This window comes from Nuphar pumila, chromosome 13 (assembly GCF_984573655.1).
Source record: "Nuphar pumila chromosome 13, dmNupPumi1.hap1.1, whole genome shotgun sequence".
NCBI classification, from domain to species: Eukaryota; Viridiplantae; Streptophyta; class Magnoliopsida; order Nymphaeales; family Nymphaeaceae; genus Nuphar; species Nuphar pumila.
This window is the reverse complement of record NC_143261.1, coordinates 100779346-100805571: the sequence shown is the minus strand read 5'-3', so window position 1 is coordinate 100805571 and position 26226 is coordinate 100779346. Positions and strand designations below refer to the sequence as shown.

The window sequence follows — 26226 nt, the reverse complement described above, 5'->3', positions numbered from 1 at the left end:
GCACAATAGATGATTGCACACTGCTTTCTTATGAGTGATTCATTGAAAAAATATTGAATGTCATTTGAGATTATTTGCACATGTTATGTGAAAACACATCACAACATCAATGAGAAAGGCTAACACAATGCAAGCTGAAGGAATTAGGAAAAAGAGGAACACCAATAAGATAGATCAGCCTATAAAAGAGGATACGAAGTAAAACATTGAATGGAGCTATAAAAGAGGACAGTGCAGGGTGACTAAGGCTGACACTCTAGATAAGAAGGTATGGAGAAAAACAGAGTAGCAAAGACAACCTCATCCAGTTGGTATAAGGCTTCATGATAATGATGAGCAGTAAATATTACATTTTCATGCAAAGTATAATGGATGCTAATTTCTCAAAACAAACTATCTACTACAAACATTTACATCCATGCATTGCATCCAATTGACACAGACTCCTCAACTATATGAAGTGTACATTTTTTGGCAGGCGTTTATGAAGGGTCACTTTTATTGCTTTAAACACAAAATGTTAAACCTAAATGAATACCTCAACCAATCCATCAAGCAGGGGAAAATGGGTCACCAAAATCAAAAGTATGCTGGATGACAAACAAACAGCATGGCCAAGTGGATGATTTATTCATTTAAGTAATCTATCCAACAACATAAGACACATCCTACACTCAATGATGCGACCAACAGTAAACAATCACATGTATGATAAAATGAAAAATATTTGTAAACACCTGCTCCTGCACCCCCTCGGATTTGCAAGATCGGGCAAGCATCACCAAAGCTTCAACACCACCAACCACAGCAAATTCCATGCTACATTTGTCATCTGCTGCCAAATTTGCAAGTGCCCCAGCAGCACGCTCCTATTTCAAAAAAACAATCAGGTCAAATATTTTGTTTTTCTCCTATAAGAGCTATTATAATGCTCAAATTAGTGTTCCATGAGATACAAACAAAACAACGTACAAGGACTCCATCACCACCAGAATGCCATTTGAATATAAGGTTAACCAGGGCTTTTACTCCACCTGCCTCAGCGATAGCTGCCTGAGACACAAAAGAATAAAAGTTTAAAACATTGGATTTAAAAAAAAAAAGAATAATGTGTGGAATCAATATGGAACATTGCAAATCTAGCTGGCCCAAAACACTAACCTTGTGCTCCTCTCCAACAGAAAGATTCCAGAGCCCTCCTGCTGCCTCTTCAGCAACCAACCTGTTTGGAGACCTTGCAAGAGCAGCAAGGATACTAATTCCTCCTTCCATAGCTACATCTTTGGCAACATCAGCATTCACAGACAGGTTTGCAATGGCCTGCACATTCAACTCTTTCAGCATTAGGCATGGAAAAGCATGATCAGAAGAAAACAGGGTGAAACATTCTAAAAGATTTTTTAACCTTTATTCCATAACTTCTAACTTCTAAGAAACAACAGCTTTATGAAACCTAAAGAGTATAGAGATTTACTGAATACATTTCTAAGTTATAAAACTTACTTTTGCTGCCTCTGACTGGACACCCTCTCGAGAAGATCTAGCAAGTTGGAGAAGTCGTCGAATTCCACCCCCTGACATCACTGCTTCTGCTCTTCTAGGGTCAACTGTTGCATTTTCATCATCGATAACTACAAAAGTTGCCAGCCCTGTAGCAGCTCTCTCTTGGACATCTTCTTGCATGCTCTGGACTAGAGTCAACAGCAATGTCGCACCTTGTCCTTCCCAGAAATCATCCAGTCCAGGAGGATTATTCTCTGCAATGCGGAGAAGAGAATGCGAAAGAACCCACTCCAACCAATCCATAACCTCTTTCGAGATATCACCAGCTACTTGGTTTCCCTGATTCCTCGTGATTTTCTTGGCCTGAACCAAATCACTGATCAAGGACAAGACCCCTTCAAAAATGTCTGTGAATAGGGTAAGAAGAACCTTAGACTTAATATCGTAAGTTGCATAATTACCAGCCTCTTCAAGAACCGAGCAATTAAGAGCACAAACAACCTTCAAGCTCTGGGAAGATAGCAAACTGAAAACAGCACTAGGGGACACATCAGTTCGAGAAACATCCAAACCAACTAAATTTGGTAATTTTCTCCACGGCTGGGAAGCCAAACTCCAATTTATGTGTCTTGACCCTGAAAGAGAGAGAAACCTAACTGAGACAACATCTCCAAGGGCCGCTCCGTCAACCATCAAGCAGTCCATAAACCCAATCTCGACAAGCTGCTTACAGTTTCTTGCCAATGAACGGATTGCTTCTCCATCGATATCCCTCACTCCCGATAACCGCAACCTCTTCAACTTTGGGCAGCACATAGCAACCTTCTGAATTGCATCACTGGTGATCCTATCACAGAAGTCATGTCCAATCTGAAGGCTCTCAAGGGCTTCGTGTCGAGCAGCCATTACCGACAGAGTTGCATCAGTGAAATCCCTACAAAAATCACCACTTATCTCTCGAAGATCTCGGGCATTAAGAAACATCACTGCATTGGCTGACTCGGAACCACGAAACCTCAGCTTCTTCAGATTGCTGCACCTATTAGCGAGGGCAGCTGCCATTGCAATGTCACAATTGTGTGCACGCAAATCCAGTGAAGTCCACAAGCATGGAGAAGACCCTAGCGTCCGAAACGTCTTACAAGTAGAAGAAAGGCTAGCCCTGTCTCTGTAATTCAAGCACGAAAGTATCTGAACAACCGTATCATCTGGTAAGCTTGTCCAGTCGACATCTATGAAGCCAGTATCAGAATAACCAATTTCCTCAATAACCCCATTGCTACAAGAACCCTGGACCACAATCTTATCCTTCTCTTCGATTACAATGGCTTTCCGACGTACCCTTCGGCTCATTGCTGATGAAATTCCAAAAACCCTCCTAGTAATTCTTCATATAAGCCAACCCAAAAAGCAAACCCTGATCAATCTGAAAGGCGCCTAAAAATCCAATCTTTCACTTAGAAAGACAAAAGATAAATAATAACCCAAATTATCTTGAGTTCAAGTTTATATAGAAGACTGAAACGCACAATGCCCAAATCCCAATTCAATCGATGGTCTATTGCGTCGAGCTAATGAATTTGTTTACAACATCCACAATGACTGTGGTTTATTCCACCACGAATGTTTACTAGCAATCCACTAATGAATCTTATTCTTTCCTGTCATTAGGAAAATGAGAAAAAATGGCAGAAATCAATCAGACAACCGAAACAAACGCATTAAATCAGGGAGGCTAGGGAAAAGAGTGGAACTTCCATATGCCTATCGATTTCTCTACATAAAGCACGTGTTTTTCTTTGATTTTCTTCAATGACCACATAAGCAAATGGGATAGAAAAGCAAGAGTACGCAACTAATCTCGTACCTGCAGCTGCAATTATCCTCCAGAGGCTCTCTCTACGAGCAATCACCAGCAAAACGTTCGATGGAGACGGAGTGAGAGAGGGTTATGAGAAGACGGGTGGATTTGAGAAAGGGGCGTAGTGATGGAGATGAAATTCTAGGAAGCCGTCAAGGAATCGACCACCACCCCTTTCTCCTGCACATTGAGCAAAGTGGCGAATGGAGTTTTGACGTTGTTGTGCGCCTCTAATCCTTTTGGAGGAAATGGAGTGGAGGGGATATGGGGACTCTGTTACTGAAATCCTGAGAGCTCAGGACAGGAGTTCTGCGGGAAGGAGAGAATGGGGTCAAATCGAGAAGAGAGTGGTAAAAGAATCGTATATACAAGAGAGAGAGAGAGAGAGAGATTTTGAATTATGTTTGATATGTTACCATGACTTTCTTTTGTTGATAATCTGTAAACTAATGACTTGTCCATTAGAGCTGTGTAAGTTTTATGTCTCCACATACTAAAGTTCTATAATGCTATATATTTGCTACTCATGAATAAAAATTCACTTAGTTGGAACCTATAGAACTCATAGGGGAGTTGTTTTAATCAAAGATAATCCCATGAATGTGTTCATCATGGTCAGAGTAGTAGGAATCGGTCTTTGTATCATATAATTTTTTATGGCTAAAAATTTAAAGATGTTTTCCAAATTACCCTACATTTTTTCAAATTCGCCCTATGTTCAATATCGCAAATAGCAAAATGTAAAAAGGTCATTTTTAACATTTGCATGTGCGAAACTCACAAAGTTTGTACGATATATGGCTTTGTTAATTGGGTATCACAAACTCCCACTTAAAAGGAGGTTTATACATTTTTTTTGCGGACATCATAAAGTTTGTATAATATTCGTGAACATTGTGTTAAACCCAAACCTACAAGCTTCACAAGTACCTAACTAAAATCCTCCTAAATATATGAAGTTCCTCCAAAATATGTGTTCTTTTCAAATATATGAACTTTCTCACAAATATGTGAATTTACTTACAAATATACGAATTTTCTCCCAAATGTAAAAAAAAGATCACATTGCAAACAATATAGGTAGACTTGGGTTATCGTTGGGACTTACATGGTGATTTAGGTAGGGTGAAATAGATTTAAACAAATAAAGTTTTCTTTTCGGTCGCATATTAACATACGTCAAATCTATCGGCTCATAATCTTAAGTTCATTAGTTTTCACTACTATACACATTTCATGACTATAACAGTCATCCTCTAAGCTTACTGGGGTCGCCCGAGTGGCAGCAGGTCAGGTGAGAAGTTGTTGAACCCCTAGCCTCAAGTTCGATTCTGACTGGGTGTGCATGTGTATTTAACTGGTGGGTTCGAACTAAATCCTCCATATTTGTTTTTTTTAACCGAACAAGCACGTGGACTATTCTAACCTATTCAGATTTGCTTTTTATGTTTAATCCAAAATTGGATCAATCCTTTAAATTTGTATGGCCACTTGATTATTATTATTATTATTATTATTATTATATATATTACACAATACCGATTTTATTGAATCCGATCAAAATTATTTTTGTAACTATCGAAGTTCGCACAACTTTATCTACGAACTTTCTGTAACTAAAATATATCAAAACTTCGCAAATATTGTACGTGATATTCACAAATTTACTGAAGACTTAAATGTGAACCTCATATTTTTGTGAATATCCCTACAAGCATTAATTGTGATACTTTGATATTTAAAATGACACTTCAATAGTAAAAAAGTGACAATTAGCATTTTAGGGTTTGTTTTTTTTCTTTAAAAAGCAATGGCGGAAAAGATTTTAGAATAGCAAGGAGAGTATTCCAGACCACCATGTTTTTACCTTTTGTTTTTTATGTATATACCTCTTCGACACTCTCCAGTGCCAGCTATGGCTCTTTTGGCTTAAGAACCCCCGTGTACTGGCCCCTCTCTTCCCCTCTTTATGTACTCTACTCACAAGTTGTTATAAAAGAAGTTTTATGCATGCTCGCCTCTTTGCTCTCTTTGTGTGTGTGCATGCATGTACTATTGCTTTTGCTCTTGCACGTATGTTGTGAGTTGCTTGTGCGCTTAAAAGGTTTGCTTTTGGTATTTGTGATTACTTGAAGCTACGTCGCATGGGCCTTCGCTTCTAAGCCCATGACAATTTGGTACCAGAGCCTTATCGATATTGGGATTGACAATGACGCCAAAGAAAAATATCATGACTCCTTCAAGTAGTATGGTTTCTCCTAAAGAAGATTTCATAACCAATGATTGTGTGTCGATGTTGCTGAGCTGACTGGGACAGTGAACAATATGGAGAAGTTGGTCAATGAGATTTGTGTTGCTTTTACGGATCTCAAAAGGGAGATCAAGACGACTGTAGAGGGGGTGGAAGACTTTATGAAAAGTTTGGCCACTAGATTTGAGGATTCGGTGGATGACCTTGCCACCAAGTTAGATGATTTGTTGGGTCAATTCAATATCATGGTTGAGGGTTGTCTCAGCTGGTGGAGTTGTGGTGCATGTAGATAGGCCATGTTTCAAGCTACTTGAGCCCGCAAAGTATAAGGGTACTCGAAACTTGAGAGATATTGAGAACTTTATTTATGAGATGGAGTAGTTTCTTGAAGTTGCTAGGATAGAGGAAAACATAAATAGGCTACGCACCGCAATAATGTACTTTGTGAATAAAGCGACTCTTTGGTGAAGACGTCACTTAAGTGATGTTCGACGTAGGCTAGTCGTGGTAGTCTTATAGGAGGACCTTAAGAAAGAGTTACACGACTACTTCTTGCCCAGGAATCAAGAAAAATTGTCCTGCAATAGGTTGTTGGCATTAAAGCAGACAGAGTCAGTTAATGACTGTGTTAAGGCATTCTCCTCGATAATATTGGTCATCGAGGACATGGATGATGCAGATCAATTGTTCTACTTCAGTCACAGATTACAGGGGTGGGCAACCACAGAACTCATTCGACATGATCCTCCAACTCTTGCTACAACGCTTGTTGTTACGGAGAAGCTTGCTGAGCTTGATAGGAACAATATGATATTTCAAGATAGACAACAAGAAAATTATTGTAACAATAATAATCGAAGAAATAATAATGTGCAGAATGCTGGCCATGGGAACCAGCAGAATCAGGGCTGATAGAATGGCCAAAATAATAACCATCAAAATAGGAATAACTTTCAAGGCGACAACTATCATCATCGTACTTATCGTATCCGCCACGGTGATTATTGGGTCGATACATGTCCCAATAGGAATGGAGATAACTGCGCGCCCTGAACTGTGAATGTCGTTCAGGGTTAAAAAGTTTATCAACCTATAGAGGCACAACTGTTGGGGCAATGCAAATGATGAATGCAGTGAAGGTGACAGTTACTACAGAACCAATCGTATGTAAAGAACTGATGTACTTGGAACTTTTACTCAGCAAAAGACTCACTATGGCATTGGTGGACACAGGTGCCACACATAATTTCATCTTACGCGAAGAGGCAAAATGATTGAGATTGCAGTGGAAAAATAAGGAGAGTCGCATGAAAGCGGTTAACTCATGATGCGCCAATGTGGATCCATAATTGGTCAAGAAGGACCACATTATCAATCGCACCTATGGATGATTTCAAAGTCATCCTCATGATGGAATTTTTGAGAAGTAACAAGACAATATTGATGCCTCACCTTAACGTTGTTAACTTTGAGGGTGAGAATCAGCTATGCATGGTTACCACGATACCAATGAAGCCTTATGAGCGCTTGGTGTCTGCGCTTCAGTTGAAGAGAGGCATGAAAAGTGGTAATGAGACTTTTTTCAAAACAATCCGTGCAACAGATGAAGCATGAGAAGTCATTAATGTCCCAAGGGCCCTAGTGCCTATATTGAAAGAGTTTGGTGATGTTATATCTGTTGAATTGCCAAATAAGCTACCTTCGAGGTGTGAGGTAGACCACCAGATTGAGTTAGTGTCGAGTGCACGACCACCCGCAATGACTCCCTATCGTATGACAATTTCTAAGATGCAATAATTACGCAAGCAATTAGATGACATGCTCAAAATAGGGATCATCCAGCCATCCAAAGCTCCCTTTGGAGCACCCGTGTTGTTTCAGACAAAGCACGATGGGTCGAAGCGTCTGTGCATCGACTACATGGCACTTAATAAAATGACTATGAAGAACAAGTATCTGCTTTCTTTGATCACAGACTTGTTTAATTAGCTTGGAAAGGTAAAGGTCTTTTCTAAGTTAGACCTAAGATTAGGCTATTGGCAAGTAAGAGTTACTAAAGGGGAGGAACCAAAAATCACCTTGTAACACGACATGAGGCATTCAAATTTTTTGTTATGTCATTTGGCCAGACGGACGTGCCCACAACCTTCTCAACCCTGATGAATAAAATTTTCTACCCACACCTTGATAAGTTTATCGTCATGTACTTGGACGACATAGGAGTGTACAATGACTCTATTGAGCATCATATTCAACACATTTATATTGTGCTTCAGACTCTAAAAGACCATGAGTTGTAAGTCAAGCGAGGAAAGTGTCTATTTGGTCAGGGAAAATTTTACTTCCTTGGCCATATTGTGGAAGAAGGCACATTAAAAAGGGACCACAAGAAAGTTGAAGCTATTCAAGCTTGAGAGTCGCCTACTAAGGTTCTTGAATTATGTTCTTTCTTGGGACTTGTCATTTACTATCGGCGATTCATCAAGGGATATTCACAGATCGGTGCATTGCTCACTGATCTGCTAAAGAAAGACAGGCTATGACTATGGTATGATGCATGTCAAAAAGATTTTGAGGAGTTAAAGTGTGCCCTTACTGAAGAACCAGTGTTAAGGTTGCCAAATTGTCAACAGTCATTTGAAGTGCAAATTGGTGCACCTGACTTTGCAATTGGAGGGGTGTTGCTCCAGGAAGGACATCTCATTTCATTTGATAACTGCAAGCTAAATAACGTCGAGTGTCAATACATTGTGCATGATTGCGAGATGTTGGCGGTCGTGCATTATCTTTACATATGAAGACACTATCTTTTGGGGTTGTAATTCGTTGTGCGCACTGACAATATTGTGATGAGCTGCTTTCAGACTCAGAAGAAGTTGAATCCAAGACAAACCTGTTGACAAGATTTTCTGGCAGAATTTGATATGGTCATTGAGTACAAGTCTGGCATGACCAATGTTATTGTTGACGCCTTGAGTCAGAAGGCAAAACTTGTAGTGTTGCTTGCTTGGAATGACAACGATAGTCAACCAATGAGCAATCTTCTCGAGTAGGATCGAGAAGCTTTAAAGACTTATCCAACGGCCCAACAATTGATCGTGTTAGTAAAAAAAGCAAGGACACAAAGATTTTGGTTAGACGACAATTTGCTCGACTCCACAGGCGATCACCTATATATTCCGTGAGAGGATACTCTGTGAAGACACTTGATGCACGAGTGCCATGATACCACCTGGGCGGGTCACCCAAGACAAGAGAGAACTTGGCATTGTTAGAACATGTATTCTATTGGCCGCAGATGTGCGACGATGTTGACACTTATGTGGGGACTTGCTTGATCTGTCAGCAAGATAAACCCATAAACCAAAGACTTGGTGGACTATTGGAGCCCTTACCAGTGCCAAGCCGTTTGCGGTAGTGCATAACCATGGACTTCATCGTGAGCTTACCAAAAGTTCAGGGCTACAGTTCTATCTACGTGGTTGTGGACAAGTTTTTGAAGTATGATATCTTTGTGCCTGCCCCTTCCACATGCTCAATTGTTGATATCATAAAGTTTTTTTGTGTAATGTGATCAAATATTGAAAAATCCCTGAGAGCATCAAGTGATCGTGATGTCCGCTTCACTCCCAAATTTTGGCGAGAAGTATTTCGCTTGATTGGGACAAACTTGTATTTCATTACAAGTTTTCACCCCCAAACCGACGGGCAAATAGAGAGAATCAATGGCATGCTGGAGGAATATTTATGTCACTTTGCCAGTGCTAATCAAAGAAATTGGGTTTATTTACTTGATGCTGCTCAATTCTGCTACAACCTCCAAAAGAGTGAGTCATCCGACCATAGTTCAATCGAAGTTGCAACCGAACAACAATCGCAATCTCAGCACTCACTTGTCGCACGAGGATGTGAAAAAATGCCTTATGCATACTAGTTCGTCAAGAACTGGCAGGATCAGACAGACATAGCAAAGACGTATTTGAACAAGATGACCAAGTGTATAAAGAAATGGGTAGACGAGAAACTTCGACTAGCAAAATTTTATGTTAGAGACAAAGTGTTGGCAAAGCTCTTTCCCGATCGCACAGTTATCTTTCGAGGCCACCACTGAGGCCTCATTCACAAGTATGATGGCCCATTTACCATCACCAAGTGTGTTGAAAACTTGGCATACCGGCTAGACTTGCCATCTATCTTTCAAGTGCATCCGGTCTTCCATATATGCAACTTGAAATCGTTCCACAAAGATGAAGGAGACTCTCAACGGAGCATGCCTCAAAGTGCTCTCATTCTATAGCTTACACCATCAACAATTAGTATCTCAGTCAGAGAACTAGAAGTCATCCTCAACCACTCAAACAACTATCTCGGCAAAGTAAAAAAGTACCTAGTGCAGTGGAAAGGTCTATCAAAATATAAAGTCACCTGGGAGAAAGCTACCCACATGTTTCAGTATCGTCAACTTGTGGAGGACTACCATAACAATTGGCATCAAGGATGACACTAACTTAGGTGGGAGGGCGTGTTCCAGATTATCATGTTCTCACCTATTGTTTCTGATGTATATACCTGTTTGGCACTCTCCAGTGTCAAATGTGACCTTTTTGGCTTAAGAACCCCATGTATCGGGTCCCTCTTTCCCTCTCTTTATGTACTCTACTTACAAGTTGTTATAAAAAAAGTTTTATGCATCCTCATTTCCTTACTTTATTTGTGTTTGTGCATGTGCATACTCTTGCTTTTGTTGTTGCACATATGTTGTGAGTTGCTTGTGCGCTTAAAAGGCTTGCTTTTTGTGTCTATGATTACCCAAAGCTATATCATGGGGGCCTTCACTTCTAAGCTTATGACAGGGAGGATGGCATGGCTGAGGTGAAGAAGATAGGAGGTAGAGATGTTGAGGTGGTGAAGTGAATGGTGTTGATGGTTCTCAACAAAAGAACAAGGTCTCAGTTGTGGAGAATGTGCAGAAAAAGAAATTTCACCTTAATCATTTGCTCAAGAGAAGAGAGTCTGCGAACAAAAACAATAATCAAATTGACATTAAGAAACCAAAGATCAAACCTTCGATGTGGAGCTATGTCTCATTGAAAATGAACCCTTGGAAAAATAATTGCATGCTTCGAGTCAAATTACAGGATTTGCAGACTCAAGAGTTAGATTGCATAGGAGGCAGTTTTGCCCTAATCATTTACTCAAGAAAAAAGAGGGTCCACGGACAAAAGCAGTAATCTGAGTGACATTAAGAAACCAAAGATCGAGCCCTCTAGTGTTGAGTTGTGCACTTTACTGTGAATGTTTGTAACATATTTATTTTTTAATGAATGAAATGAATATATATATATATATATGTTTATTCTAATCATTCAAAAATGAACCTGCTCATACATATATTCATTGGGGTTCTTAAGCCAAAAAGGTCACATTTGACACTGGAGAGTGCCAAACAGGTATATACATCAGAAACAATAGGTGAGAACATGATAATCTGGAACACGCCCTCCCACCTAAGTTAGTGTCATCCTTGATGCCAATTGTTATGGTAGTCCTCCACAAGTTGACGATACTGAAACATGTGGGTAGCTTTCTCCCAGGTGACTTTATATTTTGATAGACCTTTCCACTGCACTAGGTACTTTTTTACTTTGCCAAGATAGTTGTTTGAGTGGTTGAGGATGACTTCTAGTTCTCTGACTGAGATACTAATTGTTGATGGTGTAAGCTATAGAATGAGAGCACTTTGAGGCATGCTCCGTTGAGAGTCTCCTTCATCTTTGTGGAACGATTTCAAGTTGCATATATGGAAGACCGGATGCACTTGAAAGATAGATGGCAAGTCTAGCCGGTATGCCAAGTTTTCAACACACTTGGTGATGGTAAATGGGCCATCATACTTGTGAATGAGGCCTCAGTGGTGGCCTCGAAAGATAACTGTGCGATCGGGAAAGAGCTTTGCCAACACTTTGTCTCTAACATAAAATTTTGCTAGTCGAAGTTTCTCGTCTACCCATTTCTTTATACACTTGGTCATCTTGTTCAAATACGTCTTTGCTATGTCTGTCTGATCCTGCCAGTTCTTGACGAACTAGTATGCATAAGGCATTTTTTCACATCCTCGTGCGACAAGTGAGTGCTGAGATTGCGATTGTTGTTCGGTTGCAACTTCGATTGAACTATGGTCGGATGACTCACTCTTTTGGAGGTTGTAGCAGAATTGAGCAGCATCAAGTAAATAAACCCAATTTCTTTGATTAGCACTGGCAAAGTGACATAAATATTCCTCCAGCATGCCATTGATTCTCTCTATTTGCCCGTCGGTTTGGGGGTGAAAACTTGTAATGAAATACAAGTTTGTCCCAATCAAGCGAAATACTTCTCGCCAAAATTTGGGAGTGAAGCGGACATCACGATCACTTGATGCTCTCAGGGATTTTTCAATATTTGATCACATTACACAAAAAAACTTTACGGTATAGACAATTGAGCAGGTGGCAGGGGCAGGCACAAATATAGCATACTTCGAAAACTTGTCCATAACCACATAGATAGAACTGTAGCCCTGAGCTTTTTGTAAGCTCACGATGAAGTCCATGGTTATGCACTACCGCAAACGGCTTGGCACTGGTAAGGGCTTCGATAGTCTACGAGGTCTTTAGTTTATGGGCTTATCTTGCTGACAGATCAAGCAAGTCCCCACATAAGTGTCAACATCGTCGTGCATTTGCGGCCAATAGAATACATGTTCTAACAATGCCAAGTTCTCTTTTGTCTTGGGTGACCCGCCCAGGTGGTATCATGGCACTCGTGCATCAAGTGCCTTCATAGAGTATACTCTCACGGAATATATAGGTGATCGCTTGTGGAGCAGGGCAAATTGTCCTCTAACCAAAATCTGTGTCCTTGCTTTTTTTACTAACACGATCAACTGTTGGGCCGTTGGATAAGCCTTTAATGCTTCTCGATCCTACTCGAGAAGATTGCTCATTGGTTGACTATCGTTGTCATTCCAAGCGAGTAACACTACAAGTTCTGCCTTCTGACTCAAGGCGTCAACAATAACATTGGTATATATATGACTACCTTTAGTTTGAATGAATGAAATGAAGTTGCATGAACAAGTTATTTTCATGCAAATCCCATAAGTTTTGAGAGGTTTTAATTTTAAGAAGTTCATAAATTTGATTGTGTGTATTGTGGCTGCTACCTACAACCCCAAGATCTATGTCGTGGTATATTTCAGTGGTTTGAGAGGTACAAAAAATATGGTCAAATGACTAAATTGGGTAGGTCAAAACTGAGCCTAATAAGTTGTTTAAGTAGGGTTTTTAGTCTAAATTTGCAAGGATATGATTTAGGGCTTATATAGGGACTTAAGAAAATGTGTTGGGGTCTGATATAGGTGTTAGGAGTCAAAGAAGTCAGACGGGGTTGTTGGAGAGGTTGATGAGGTCAAGCAGGTGAAATTACACATTCTGTAGAATAAAAAAGTTGTAGTTTTGGTGTTTCAGGTTTGAAACATAGGTAGGGTCTTAGATAAGGTTGTGATCAGTTTTAACGGTTATGTATTAGGTCTAGGGATGTCCTAAAGGGGTCTACATGTTAAAGTGTAGTCAAAAATATGTGCAGGAGATTAGAAAATGCAAAATAGCCTGCAAAATAGGACTACATTACTCTTTCAAAAGCGGTCTTGGTCTAGACAGCTTAAGCGACTTAAGGGAGGGTTAGAGACTGGTCTTAAGGTATTATAGGGGTCCAAGGGTGGTATAAATACCTAAGTCAAAGGTAAGATGATGACTGATCAAAAGAGCCATGACTGATAAGGCTCTAACATTAGTTTCCGCAGGTGAGGAGGTGCTTTGTTGCAATACAAAAGTACAAGAAGGGCTTGAGCCCTTGGAAGGTATAAAGGACTAGCTTAGGAAGACCTGGCCTTACATGAATCACTAAGAGGGGAGGAAAAATGTGAGGGAGAGGAGAGAGAAGGGAAGAGAGAGAGGTATGTCTAGAGAGAGAGAAAGAAAGATAAGTTCTGAGAAAACTTTAATATTATTTTATTGCATAAAAGGAGAGCTCCAGCCATCTATTTATAGAGTGGAGGCGTGAAGTCCAATCATAAATTAATTGTAACTTTATAAAGAATTTTAGAAATAATAAAAAACTTAATAAGATAAAGGCTCCTAGAGGCCAATCTTTATAAGGACTCATTCATTAATTAAAACTCTCAAAAAATTAAGAAAGATAAATAGTTAAGACTCTAGTGAATTAATAACTAATTAATTTTAAGAAGGATCCAAAAAGCCTATGAAAGTGGGGGACATCCCATGCTGGTCTCTTGGTTCACGCCCCCCTATGTGGGCCACGTCAGGTGGCCCCTCCTTGGTTCTAATGCATACATGTGTCAGGCTCTCTTTTCTTCTAGTATTGACACATGTCATTGACTTTTTCACATGAGAGGACTTATCAGTTGCCATATCACTTTCCTGCGCACACTTTCAACATGTCCTCAAGTGTTTGTATCGTACGCTTCGTCTGTTCGTCCGTCTGTGGATGAAACATCGTGCTGAACTTCAATATAGTGCTAAGGGCCTTCTAAATTTGGCACCAAAATCGAGACATGAAATGAGGGTCTCGATCTGACACTATCGATCGTGGCACCCCATGAAGTCTAACGATCTCATTCACGTATAGGTCTACTAAACTCTCCAAACTCTGACTGTTCCTGATAGGCAGAAAGTGAGCACTCTTCGTCAGTCTGTCCACCATCACCCAGATGACATCGTGCTGTCGTCGGGTCTTCAGCAACCCTACGAGAAGATCCATCGAAATATCATCTCACTTTCACTCTGGGATATCTAGTGGTTGCAAAAGTCCACCAGGTCTCCAGTGCTCGATCTTCACCTGCTGATAGGTGAGACAATGAGACACGAACTCAGCAATGTCCCACTTCATCCCATTTCACCAATAAGTCTTCTGAAGATCTTTAAACATCTTGGTGAAACTAGGGTGAATGAAATATCTAAACCTGTGAGCATCGCTCATCAGCTCCTCCCGCAATGCCTTCAGGACCCACCATCTGTCTCTGAACATGATAGTTTTGTCATCCTCTCGACGAAATTGTGCATCTGGCTTCTGAGCACTCATGCATAACTTCTCGAAATCTGGATCGGTTGACTGAAGCTCCTCGATACAATCTATAATCTTTGGTTGTGCCTATATCCCAACACAAAAGATACGTTCTGAGTCATCTGCAAAAGGTTGTCAGCTGACAAACTCCTCAATCATATCTCAATTGCGCCCTATCAGACTAGCTTTCTTGACCGATGCCTTCCTGCTAAGTGCATCTGCCACCACATTCGCCTTACCAGGGTGGTAGGCGATGGAGAAGTTGTAGTCCTTCAGGAACTTCAACCACCTACACTACCTCAAATTTAAATCACGCTGAGTGAATATGTATTTGAGACTCTTGTGATCGGACAGGACCTCAAACTACTACTCATAGAAGTAATGACACTAGATCTTCAGCGCAAAAAAATTGATGCAACTTTTTCAATAAAGCATTTTAAAAATATATTTTCAATAAAAATGTTTGTACAAACCGTGCATCAAATAATAAAAATCGGTTCACATTAGTGATGAAGTCCGGGTCAAACTTAGGAAACGAGAAAAGCACTTTTGTACCTCACACAATACTGCCTTGTTGCCTTGAAAAGAAAATTAATAAAAATAAATAAAAGAGAGTGTTGCCCTTTGCGAAGGGCTTATAAAAAAATAATAAATGATTTTATTACAGACCTAAATTAATAAAAATCCTAATCTAAAATAAAGAGGAAAAACGTTCTTCTATGTTTAAGCTTCTTGTCCTTTCCTTAAATGGTTATGATCTTTATAAGGGCTCTCTGAGGGTCTCTGAGGGGCCTGAAGGGCCTTTCGAAGGAACCTTTTTAGGACCTCAAAGGGCTCTTCGGGGGCTTGTTTTGGGGCTCACTGTACTTCTGAATGTTCTGTAAAAAAAATAGATGAAACACAGAAATACGAAAGAAAACTACGAGAAATTCAAGTGTTAGTTTTAAGAAAAATCATAAAAAATACTAAACAAGTATGAAATACACTATACTAAAAGACAAAATAGCATAACTAATTCTATAACTAACATGAAACTAACTTGAAATAACTATGAATCAAACTAGCTAGAGGACAAATTAACATAACTAATTAATTACTTAACAAGAAATAAATTATAGAATTAACTAAAAACAAATACCAAGAAAGAAACTAAGCTAATTAACTAATTATCAAAAGAAAACGTGAACCATAATGAAATAAACTAATTTAACGTGAAATACTATCCTAACTGAATTTTTTAAAAAAATTAATTGACTAATTAATCAAATAATAAATAAACCTATCTACAAAAATCGATAATTTAAGTGCAAGAATATAAAATCGGCTAATGTAATTAAACTAAATCAAATTAACTAATTAATTTTTAACTATTCTAATGAAGTAAATTGAACTTAAACTAATTGAATTACTAAAAAAAATACAGATTTATCATGGAATTAAAACTAACTAATTGCAGGAATTTAAGACTACCTAAATCGGTTAAGCTAATTCTATCCAGAAAAATGATAATCAATAAATAACAACGAAATTAAGATCTAAATGCTGAAAATATAAATTTTGAAATTTTAAATAAACTAAACTATTTGTTGAACACAAGAATTGATTCTACTCTAGTTTGTTGAAATAAATAAGTAAAAGAAATAATTAACTATTTATTCTGCTTTGTCGAACAAATAATCTAACTATTCTATAATCAAGACAACTCACAAGAATCATTCAACTAAATTAATTTAACATGTTAATGCAAACTAATTAAAAAATAAATAACAAATTAATTTATTAATAACTAAAAAAAATGTCAGCGCTATGAACAGAAAAAGATTAAAAAAAAAACATAGAGACTAAAAAAATGGTATTCAGTTTTATTCTAAGTTATTTCTAATCAAACTAATTCTTAAAATTAAACTAATTAACTAAAAGAAACAGCAAAAAACATGAGTCAAAATCAGAAATTAAACTAAATCTATGATTATCTATTTACACACAATCCAAGAAAAAATGATTATTTGATAATGCATTAAATGCATGCGGCAAACTTGAACACATGGATAATGGGTTGAATAAATTTGTTTTGTACCATTCCATCCGCCCAACCATATGATTGTTTAAACATGTTTATTATGAATTTTAGCTCTGAATATGTAAATGCTTTAATCACTGTCATATTAGATTTAATTATAAAGGTTTATCAAAAAATTATAAATTTTAGCCTCAAATATGGATCTCAAACTAGACCATGTAAGAAAAAATATTTAAATTTTAGGTAATTTGAGAAAAAAATAAGAATGCATGTTTCTTTATATACAAATAAAAAAACATGATTAAATCATAAAATCCTAAAATGCAAGAAAACAAATCATAAATAAATCAGAAAACCTTAAACTATAAAAAAAATAAACCATGAATTTTTTTTATAAATAAACTATAAAATTAAATATAAAAAACCCTAATTCAAACTCTAATAAACGAAGATAGAAGAAAACCAACCTTAATAAAATTAAGTATAAAAAACCCTAATTAAAGAAATTTGATTCAAAACCCTAATAAAAAAAATGAAGGAAAAAAACCTAATCAAATTAGATATCAAAAACCTTAAATAAATATATTCCATTCAAAACCGTAATCAAAGAAAATTAAAGAAAAAATCTCAATCAAATAAAAAAAATCCTAATAAAACTAGGTAACAAATGTCATAATTAAAAATATTTGATTCAAAACCCTAATCAATGAAAATCAAAGAAAAAATCTCTATCAGAAAAAAAGAAGACCAAGATGAATGAGATAGGGAAAGAGAAACCAAGAAGGGGAATAAAGAAGAAAAGAGAGAATAGCAATCAATTTTCCATGAAAACTTTTGAAAGCTGTAAATAAAAAGGAACTAAGAATAGTTCGAACCAACAATGGAGAGAATGACAAGAAGATTAAAAAATCAAAACCATTTCAAGAGAGAGACAGAATATGAGGAAAAAGACTGGTTATGATTCCTGAATCAGGGTTTCCTTTTAATTATTGTTTTTACAACACGACACAAACCAAACGCCAAAACTACCGTACACGAGTACAATACACCCTTTATGCTTCACATACAAAAATTTACTAGAGACGACAGGAAGTTGAACTGCCAAATCCTACACAGCTTCAACAGAATGACCAAACGACCGGTTTCATTTTTGGTCCCCTGTTAACCAGTCAATCTTCAATAACAGGGCTTAGGAAATCATCATTCAAAACAAGAGACCCCTCAATAGACGGGAATATCCATGCTGATCCCACCAAGCTGCTCAGCACCCCCACCAGAGCAACTGTCCTCCATGCCCTTGATCGAACTTGCCCGTCGCAATCCTGCCTTCCATGAGCCTACCTTTGCTCCTGTATGCTCCATGCCCTTGATCGAACTTGCCCATCGCAATCCTGCCTTCCATGAGCCTACCTTTGCTCCTGTATGATAACGAAGCCACATGCAGGACAGCCTCGCCAGCGCCGCCTGGCCAGCAAACTGAATCCTACATACAAAGCTCGCATCGGTGTACAGGTCATTCCCAACTACGCCTATGACACCACAACTGGCATCGTCATAGCCATCGAGGTCAGATTCTGTGACCACGACAATCGACCCATCATCCACCACGACGGCTCTTCTGGCCAGGAAATTTGGCACAACCTGAAGTGGGTTTGCACAAGGAAGTATCATCTGGTAGTTGGGATTTCTCTTATCCATCACCATCAAATTGTAATATTCTTGAACAGCCTGCAATCAACACAAGGATAGGAAAATGAAAAAAGAGGGGACGGAATCAGCAGCCAGCAACAGAAATGCACTATTGATAGTCATGATGCTAACATTTTGTAATTAAGGCTAGGGTTAGAAGTTCTAAACTTTTTCAGACAAGGAAAACAATTTTGTCAGGAACTTGGTTGGAGCACATATGAAACGGTTTCAAACTCCTCTGAAGACGGTAAAATGAATACCTGCCACTGGCAAGCAGCTAAAAGCACCCGAGGCCTGTTTGAGCGCACATGTTCATATGCTTCTCTAGGAGTCATGTGCTTGTGTTGCACCTGTAAAACCATAGTTTGTCAGAAAGTTGCCAGAAAATTTCTTAATCTTCATTTGATTTCTTTCTGAAAACTGAAAAAAAAAAACTTCACGTACCAGGTAACAGAGAACAATGGTGGTGCTCCGTCCACGACCAGCTTTACAGTGGACATATGTTGTTTTCCCACAGGATGCATTTTCTTCATGGCAAAAACAGTAGAAGTAATTAAGTTAAAATCAGAGAGAAAAGTTGTCCTGAGACATGAAAAATCTCATTCTCATTCCATATTACTAGAAAAGCTTCAACAATGCTAATTTCTTGGGGCAATTAGAATAGAGAATGCAAACTGATTTCCTTCAGTCATAGTCCTGTTCTCGTAGTACCTTTGAGTAGCCCTAATAGCTAGCTCGTTTCATGAAGTTGGCAAGAATGATAAGTCCATGGTACATAGAAGTACCGACTTTGCAAAGATTCAGAATGATCATGAAGTTGGCCAAAAAGAAAACAATAAGATCTTTCCGGAAAAATCAATTTCTTGGGTGGTAACATAAACCATGAAGCCAAATGTTCTTGGAATGCCTTTTTTTTCTCACCAAACAAGCATGTTCAAAATCCTAATTTCCCAAGAAAGTGAAAAACACAGTTGTGATTCTTTGCAGGGTTAACATCTATACCTGGAAATGACAAAACATGAAAGACAATACCACCAGCTATCTCAGATGAGCATATGGACATTTTTTGTCCTAGGCTTCCATTTATGAATAGCATACAAGGGACAAGGTAAAACCGTACAAGAGTAAAAATAGGGCATCCATGTGATGTAGATCACAAACAATGATGCAAATGAAACAAAAAATACATTTTTTTTCACACAACGTAAGTAACCTGCTGTTGATAACCTACGCTAGAGTTTCCATGTCGTATGGACATGCATGACCAACCAGTGATGGACACACGTCCAATGAAAAGTTTAATCTTAGAAGCCGTGAAGATGGAAGAATCACATACTGTGAATGAAGTCCACAGCTTGGCATATGTCTGCAAAAGATGGAGCAAATAGATAATCTCTTGTGGGAATCATTAGGTGGTCAATGCCATGAATCTGGAATTTAAAGTACATGCAAACTAATTAGGAAAAGCACATATTAACTCCCAAGCAATGAAAAATGCATCAAAGATGGCATAGCATGATCAACGCCCACATTTGCATGCCTGATTGAACAAAAGTGCAGCTGACAAGATGACTACTCATATATATTTGATGATTCACATGTGCCTGCCATGTAACATTCAGCAAGGTGTATGTAGCACATTTAGTCTAGGGAAGCAGAGAAGAAGATAAGAAGCAAAGAGGAGAAAAAAAGGAGGCCCATCATCATGTGCTTTTTAACATGAAGGCAATGTCTTTATCATTCACATGTGTTATTAAATTGTGAATGCACTTCGAGCATCTCACATTCTCACTGATGCAACTCTTTCGTGCTCTACAACATCCAAAGTTCTAAACCTACATTATACACCCTCAATAGCTCAGCCTTAACATGATGTCTACTTGCATACATTTAGCGAGACACCCTCACTGGTGCTTGCCAATACCATCCAACCAGTGTTATTAAAAGTGCGCCTCAAGGCGCAAAAAGCGCGCCTCGCCTCAAGGCAAGGGGCTTTGTGCCTTGAGGCGCAGGCATAAGGCGTAAAAGCCCTGAGGCGCACGCCTCATACGCCTTGAGGCGTACGCCTCAGGGCGAGGCACGGCTCAAGGTGAGGCGTACACGCCTCACTTAATTGAAGTTGAAGGCCTTAGACATTGCCCTTAGCAATGCTGAAGCCATCATTGCTCGCATTCTCAATGTGGGTGCTTGCAATCTCTGCAATTCTTAGCTTTCTTCTGAGAAGTAAAGGCCAAAAATGGGGCATTTGCTATGGCACTTCATCCATGGCTTCAGGCACACATGATGAAACATGTGATTGTAGGGACTAGGAATGAAAGGTGCGCCCTTCTACCAGATGGTGTGGTCATCATCCTTACTGTGGTTTTCGATTTGGGATAGCACAACTTTTCTTCTTCACCACTTTGTTCGATTCTTGATGGGTAGGTGTTGCAGTTTGCTCATCCATGGGGAAGCTCGGCTGCGCACTTTTGTTGTTTCAGGCTTGGGTTCTCACCCTCTCCTCAGATAAAAGCCCATGTATCTGGCAGGGTCTCCTGCTGACATGGGATCTTCCAAGTTTCAATCACCTTAGTAATGTTTGGTTTGTAACAGTAGAAAGTGTCGACATGAAGAATTCAAATGCAGGCATAAGGCGCCTGACCTTTTTTATTTTTTGTTGGTTGTTGCTTCATCAATAAAGCATTTTTATTTATTTATAATTTTAGATATTTTTTATAATTTTTTTAAGTTTTCATTTTTTTTTAGGCGCTTTACGCCTCGCCTCAGATTTTGGTGGAGCGCCTCGCTACGCCTCAACGCTTTTCACAACACTGCATCCAACTAAGTATGCAAGCAAGCTAATGCTGATGTTAGCAAAATGCATGCATGTGAATGCACAAATGTTGAAGCATGCTAAATTCATGCCAAACGGACTTACAATGTCTCAACATGGGAAAAACTAGGCTGGATTAACCTGGAAAAAATACCACTTTTAGAAAGTGAACATATAACAGAGGGAGATATAACCTTAGGTGTGACACATGTCCTTATGTTCTGGGAAAGAACATCAAGTCACAACACTTCATACATTAAATGGTGACCAGAAGTCTAAAACAGCAGCTTAACTTAAAACTGAAAACTTGGTCTTAATAGAATGAAGCAAGAAAATTAATGCAAATAACCGAAATTTCTAATATGGGGGCAAAAAAAAAAGATTTAAGCCAACTAAAAATAGTGCTTTAAAAATAGGAGAGTGAGGTTAAAAACTCCTATATTGAACATGAGAAAAAAATTTAGATGGAAGTTTCCATAAAAGATGTTGCTTTGTGATGCTAAGGCAGTGGGCATCAACTTCAGTAAGATAATGCTAAATTTAAAGAGAAAAGGCATTTTGATCCATCAAAAGTTATGAGAAGTTGTCAATACAAGCACCTTTCTCCCATACACCTTACTATTGGTGAAGATTCTAAAACATCACAGATGACTCAGGATTCTCACAGATGCAAATAGTAAATGAACGGGAAACTCATCTTAATCTCCAACTCATGCCAAACACAAGAGGACAGATGATAGCATGCAGAACAAATTGAACTTACTCTATACAAGGAAGTAGGAACCAGGGTTTCATAAGGTTCGTTGAGCGTGATCACTCCCTGAACACCCAGATGCTTTAGACGAGGAACATCCTTGGGAAATGGAACAGCACCTAAAAGTACAAACTGAAATTTGAAGTGTTAGCATAGCAAGAGCAATCAGGTGAAGTATGTAATATGAATCTAGCCTAACATAATATAATTACCAGAGCATGCAAAATATAAAAATCCAAAGATAATGATGAAAGAAACTCATGCAATCAAGTTTTGCCCCTTCCATGGTATGCCATCTAATCAACAACTAGGTACAAAGACAGACAAATGACTTTTTCCTTTAAGATAACTGATTTTTGTGAATAAGCCCACTCCACTAATTAAACTTTTCAAGCATAAAATTTCTTATATGGCGTACCATGTAATAATTGAAGCATTACACTAAAGACAGTGATCCTTTCTATAATTTTCCAACTGTTTGTTCTGAGATTGTATCAGGATAATATTAGGACTACGGAGAACATCAGAAAATAGGGAAACAGAAAAAGAAAAAAATGAATATCTCAATTTCTTTAATAATTTTAGAGTATTAAATCATGGTGATCAATTATGAACAAACAAAAACATCTCAGTTATTTGAAAAACACATCCAAGATTGGAGACTACAATTTGAAAAAAGACCACTAACAAGAAAATTTTTTCTCATAGTAGATCTTAGATTTAGAAGTGTACTTAGTGGTGTCACCAAATAATACAGGTTCAAGTTTTTCTAGGGGGCAGACATTGGAAACTTTAACTTTGGAAATGGGAGTCACACAGTAAAATGCCTATGGCTTTGAAATGATAGAAGTGCCAATAAAATTATCAATATCGATTCTTGTAGACAATTCTCTAATATGGCCTCTGCAGCCTCAGAATATAAGTGATAGGTCAGTTCACAAGAAATGCTACATTGACCGTGTGCAATTCTAACGATAATGAATGGAAGACAAAGTTTCTACCAACAAAACCCTTAACAAACAAAACTATACTCTCAGGTAAGAAATTCTATTTTATCCATTATGGATGAGAAAGAATGATTTTATTTTTCTAATAATGCTGAGAAGCAAGGGCAAAAAAAGAAAAGGTACTATATAAAACAAAGAAACAAGTCAAGGAAATTACTATTTCTAGAGCCACAGAACAATGTCTCACATCATGCATTTAAATTGCTTCAATTAACCAGAGCAGCTGCTTATATGAAAAACAAACCTCATCGACCTCATCCCACCAATGGAACTCTGGCTCAGTCTTGTTCCGGAAAATGTTGTATAAAAGAGTTGGATAGAACAAAACACGTGCACCTGCCCCAATCAAGACCCTCTTGGCATTTGATTGGCCAACCACATAGCTTGAAACATCCAATACCGGCTTGTCATCACCATGGTCCCTCACACCCTCCTCTTCCAATACATTGATGTACATGACTTCAATTAAAAAGGGAAATCCTTCTCAACTTGAAGCTCCTATCATCATATGTTTGAACAACTTCCAAGTTAAACTCATGTAAAAAAATGCAGATAAAACCTGAATTCAAATAAATGATACCAGAATGGATATTGGAAAATACTTTGAAATACTAAAAACATCCTATCGCCACATGCACTTAAACCACATATCATTTAGAAAACAGACTAAGCCATTGATTACCAATTCCTTTATTTTACTTTGACCACAAAGTTATTTTCAGAAAGCAATCAATCAAAAAATTCAATTTTTTTAAGCTACAGTAGAAACCATTTTAGATCAAATCATAGTGTATCTTGAATAAATACCTTAATTAGGATCCAAGAAATTGATGCACCCTCAGAATTCAAAACTTAAACCTTCAACCATCAGAGATGTGCAGAACTATCAAAGAATTGCAATTCCTCGAGTAGTCAGCTCAATGCAGATTGAACCCACACCCAGTCAACATGAAATCCTCAAATATACAGTTTCATACCAAGTCACAACCACATAGTTTGTCATCCATTTGGTTCTCTTTTTTTCAGTTTCCCACTTGAAACTATGTTTAGGAACATTCTGAAACTACGAAATCTTAATTTACAGGTTTTCGGGAAGGATAGATCATCTTCACAACACATAAACCACGTTTCACAAAAACGAAAAGAACAATGATACCTTCACATCACGCACTACTCCAACAACAATTATAGCGTCTCGTCAGCTTTCCTCCCGTAATACCCATAACTCCTCTCCTAATGAGTTTCCAATCCCTCAACATAAAATCCTAGAATCGAAATAAAAAAACAAGTGAAACAAATCGTCAAAACTAACCCGAATTCAAGATATATGCACTACAGACAGGCAAAGAAGACCACACATAAAACAGATCAAAAGATAAACAATTTAACAAAGAAACAAAAAAAATAGAGAACCTTCATATGCTTAAATAAATTAGGGCTTCTGTGACCTTCAAAAATAAATACGCCAAATAACTAATAAATAACACATAGAAATAGAGAATTTCAAGAGAATTTACATTATATTAGAAAAATACAATTCAGAAAAGGAATTGGAGCCAAAGCCAAAGCATGACAATTCTTATACGTCAACGGTTTCAAGTTGGAGACAGCTTTTAAATAAAAGTCAGAATAACCATAGGAAATTAGATTTTTTTTATGTACACAAAGGATTATAAAAAATGAGAAGAGGCGAACTCTGAACAATTAGAGTTGAGAAGGAAAATATACAATGATCGGCAAGAAAAAATCTGGTAATTGGCCACAATCAAGAGATTCAACGAATCAAAATTCAATAATCGATGAAAAACTTGAAAGTTCTCGAAGAAAAATCACCGCTCCGATGCAGTAACCACTGCAGAAAAGGAAACTACTCACGAACGAGAGAGAGAGAGAACTTCCAAAAGGCTGACGGATCATCGATTTGAGTGGAAACACGGCCAAAATTAGGGCTTTGAGGGTGGGGAAGAAGGGAGAGAGGGATAGGGGACGCACCAGATGGATTCCGATCGAGAAGAGGCGGGGTCTGCACGGACCGAACCAGCAGGGCAATGCCAGAAGATCGAAGGCACCGTCTCTCTCTCTCTCTCTCTCTCTCTCTCTCTCTCTCTCTCTCTCGGGATGATCGATATTGGAGATGGTGGGGCTCCCTGTAATGCCTTCCTTGCGCCGGTCGACCCCTTTCCAAGAAACCCTAGAAGCCCCAAGAAAACGACTCTCTCGCGCTCTCCGACTACCGAGTTTTTCTATTTCTTTTTTGCAAGAAAAATATAAAATAATTTGTTCATGGAAGGGACGGGCAATTGGATAAAACAAAAATAAAAAACTGGAATTGTATTTATCTAATGGTTTGGGAGAGCCATCAACGGGTCAGACCTGCTCCGGACGTGCGAGTCCGGATATAAGTCCAAATTTTGATGGCAGTGGACCGAGCTAAGGCGGGAGACAAGGTCTCTACCCTCTCATGGGTTTTGATTTTAACCTTTATCCCCATTTCAAATGAGGCAAAGCGGGAAAGGGTCTCGTAAAATACTTGGTCGGATTTATAAAAAAAGGCTCGTCAAGCTGAAAATAAAACAAAAGTTGTTTAGCTCTTATACGCACTTTAAGCAATAATTATTATATTATATATTTATATATATATATATATTTATATAACATAATATAATGTAAAATAAATATTTGAAGTGGTTGACTTTTTTAATATTTACATGAAGAGACCGCCTTTAGGATCAGCAACTTAGCTTCCCTAGCTTTGCAGGTGGTACTTAAGTCGTCTTGACAATGTAAAACTTTGTGGGCTTACTACCCCCTTGAAGTGATGCCAATCTAATTTGAACCTACACCACCTGACTAGCATTGGAAGTGTTTGACTTGCAAACAATAGATTTCGAATTCAAATGCTATCGCTTTCAGTTTTCTTTTATATATATATATATATATATGGCAGTGCACCACTCATCCATTTTTGGATGACTTAGCAGCGGTCAGCAAACCTTTTTCGCAATGTAAAGGCGTGCGCATCCAAAACCCAAGAACAAACCTCCTAGATGTCTAGATGTAAAGTCTTGGTACATATTTCTTACTAAATAAATTATAAAGAATAATTATATAAAGTTGGTGAAAACATTAGGCAAAAAGAGTTGTCTCCCTATATTGGTATAGGCAGAAAATCGATGCGTTGCAAGTCTGAATCAACTATTTTTAAT

General features: G+C 38.2%; 2 protein-coding genes across 5 annotated transcripts in view; both read right to left on the bottom strand.

Annotated features, from left to right (window-relative positions):
- Positions 1–3702, bottom strand: part of LOC149819472 (protein ARABIDILLO 1-like) — a 29405-nt gene extending 25703 nt beyond the window's left edge. The window contains exons 1-5 of the mRNA XM_089984791.1: positions 3371–3702; positions 1504–3164; positions 1162–1320; positions 973–1053; positions 738–869 (exon numbers count right to left, since the gene is read on the bottom strand). Coding sequence (XP_089840917.1) covers positions 738–869; positions 973–1053; positions 1162–1320; positions 1504–2856 — 1725 coding nt within the window. The 5' untranslated portion in view covers positions 2857–3164; positions 3371–3702. The remainder of the gene's footprint in view (positions 1–737; positions 870–972; positions 1054–1161; positions 1321–1503; positions 3165–3370) is intronic.
- Positions 3703–17716: 14014 nt separating this feature from the next.
- Positions 17717–25252, bottom strand: LOC149819471 (phosphatidylglycerophosphate phosphatase PTPMT1-like). 4 transcript variants are annotated; one of them, XM_089985224.1, is made up of 9 exons: positions 25013–25252; positions 24177–24285; positions 23828–23903; positions 23265–23518; positions 22023–22145; positions 19784–19877; positions 18892–18974; positions 18708–18797; positions 17717–18486 (listed from the first exon to the last, which is right to left on the bottom strand). In XM_089985224.1, the coding sequence occupies exons 4-9, from the start codon at positions 23475–23477 to the stop codon at positions 17980–17982; spliced, it is 1110 nt and encodes a 369-aa protein (XP_089841350.1). In that variant the 5' UTR covers positions 23478–23518; positions 23828–23903; positions 24177–24285; positions 25013–25252; the 3' UTR covers positions 17717–17979. The 4 variants fall into 4 exon arrangements, with proteins under 4 accessions (XP_089841350.1, XP_089841348.1, XP_089841349.1 ...); XM_089985222.1 differs by having other exon boundaries at positions 23828–24285; XM_089985223.1 differs by lacking the exon at positions 23828–23903.
- Between the last annotated feature and the right edge of the window lie 974 nt (positions 25253–26226).

Bases quoted from the DNA above. Each gene is read 5' to 3' on its own strand.
- LOC149819471 (XM_089985222.1), bottom strand. From the start codon at position 23,477: ATGTACATCAATGTATTGGAAGAGGAGGGTGTGAGGGACCATGGTGAT. The intron at 18,798-18,891 runs GTACGTGAAGTT...ATGGTTTTACAG, and splicing joins CCATTGTTCTCTGTTACCTG to GTGCAACACAAGCACATGAC. The intron at 18,487-18,707 runs GTATTCATTTTA...TGTTGATTGCAG, and splicing joins TAGCTGCTTGCCAGTGGCAG to GCTGTTCAAGAATATTACAA.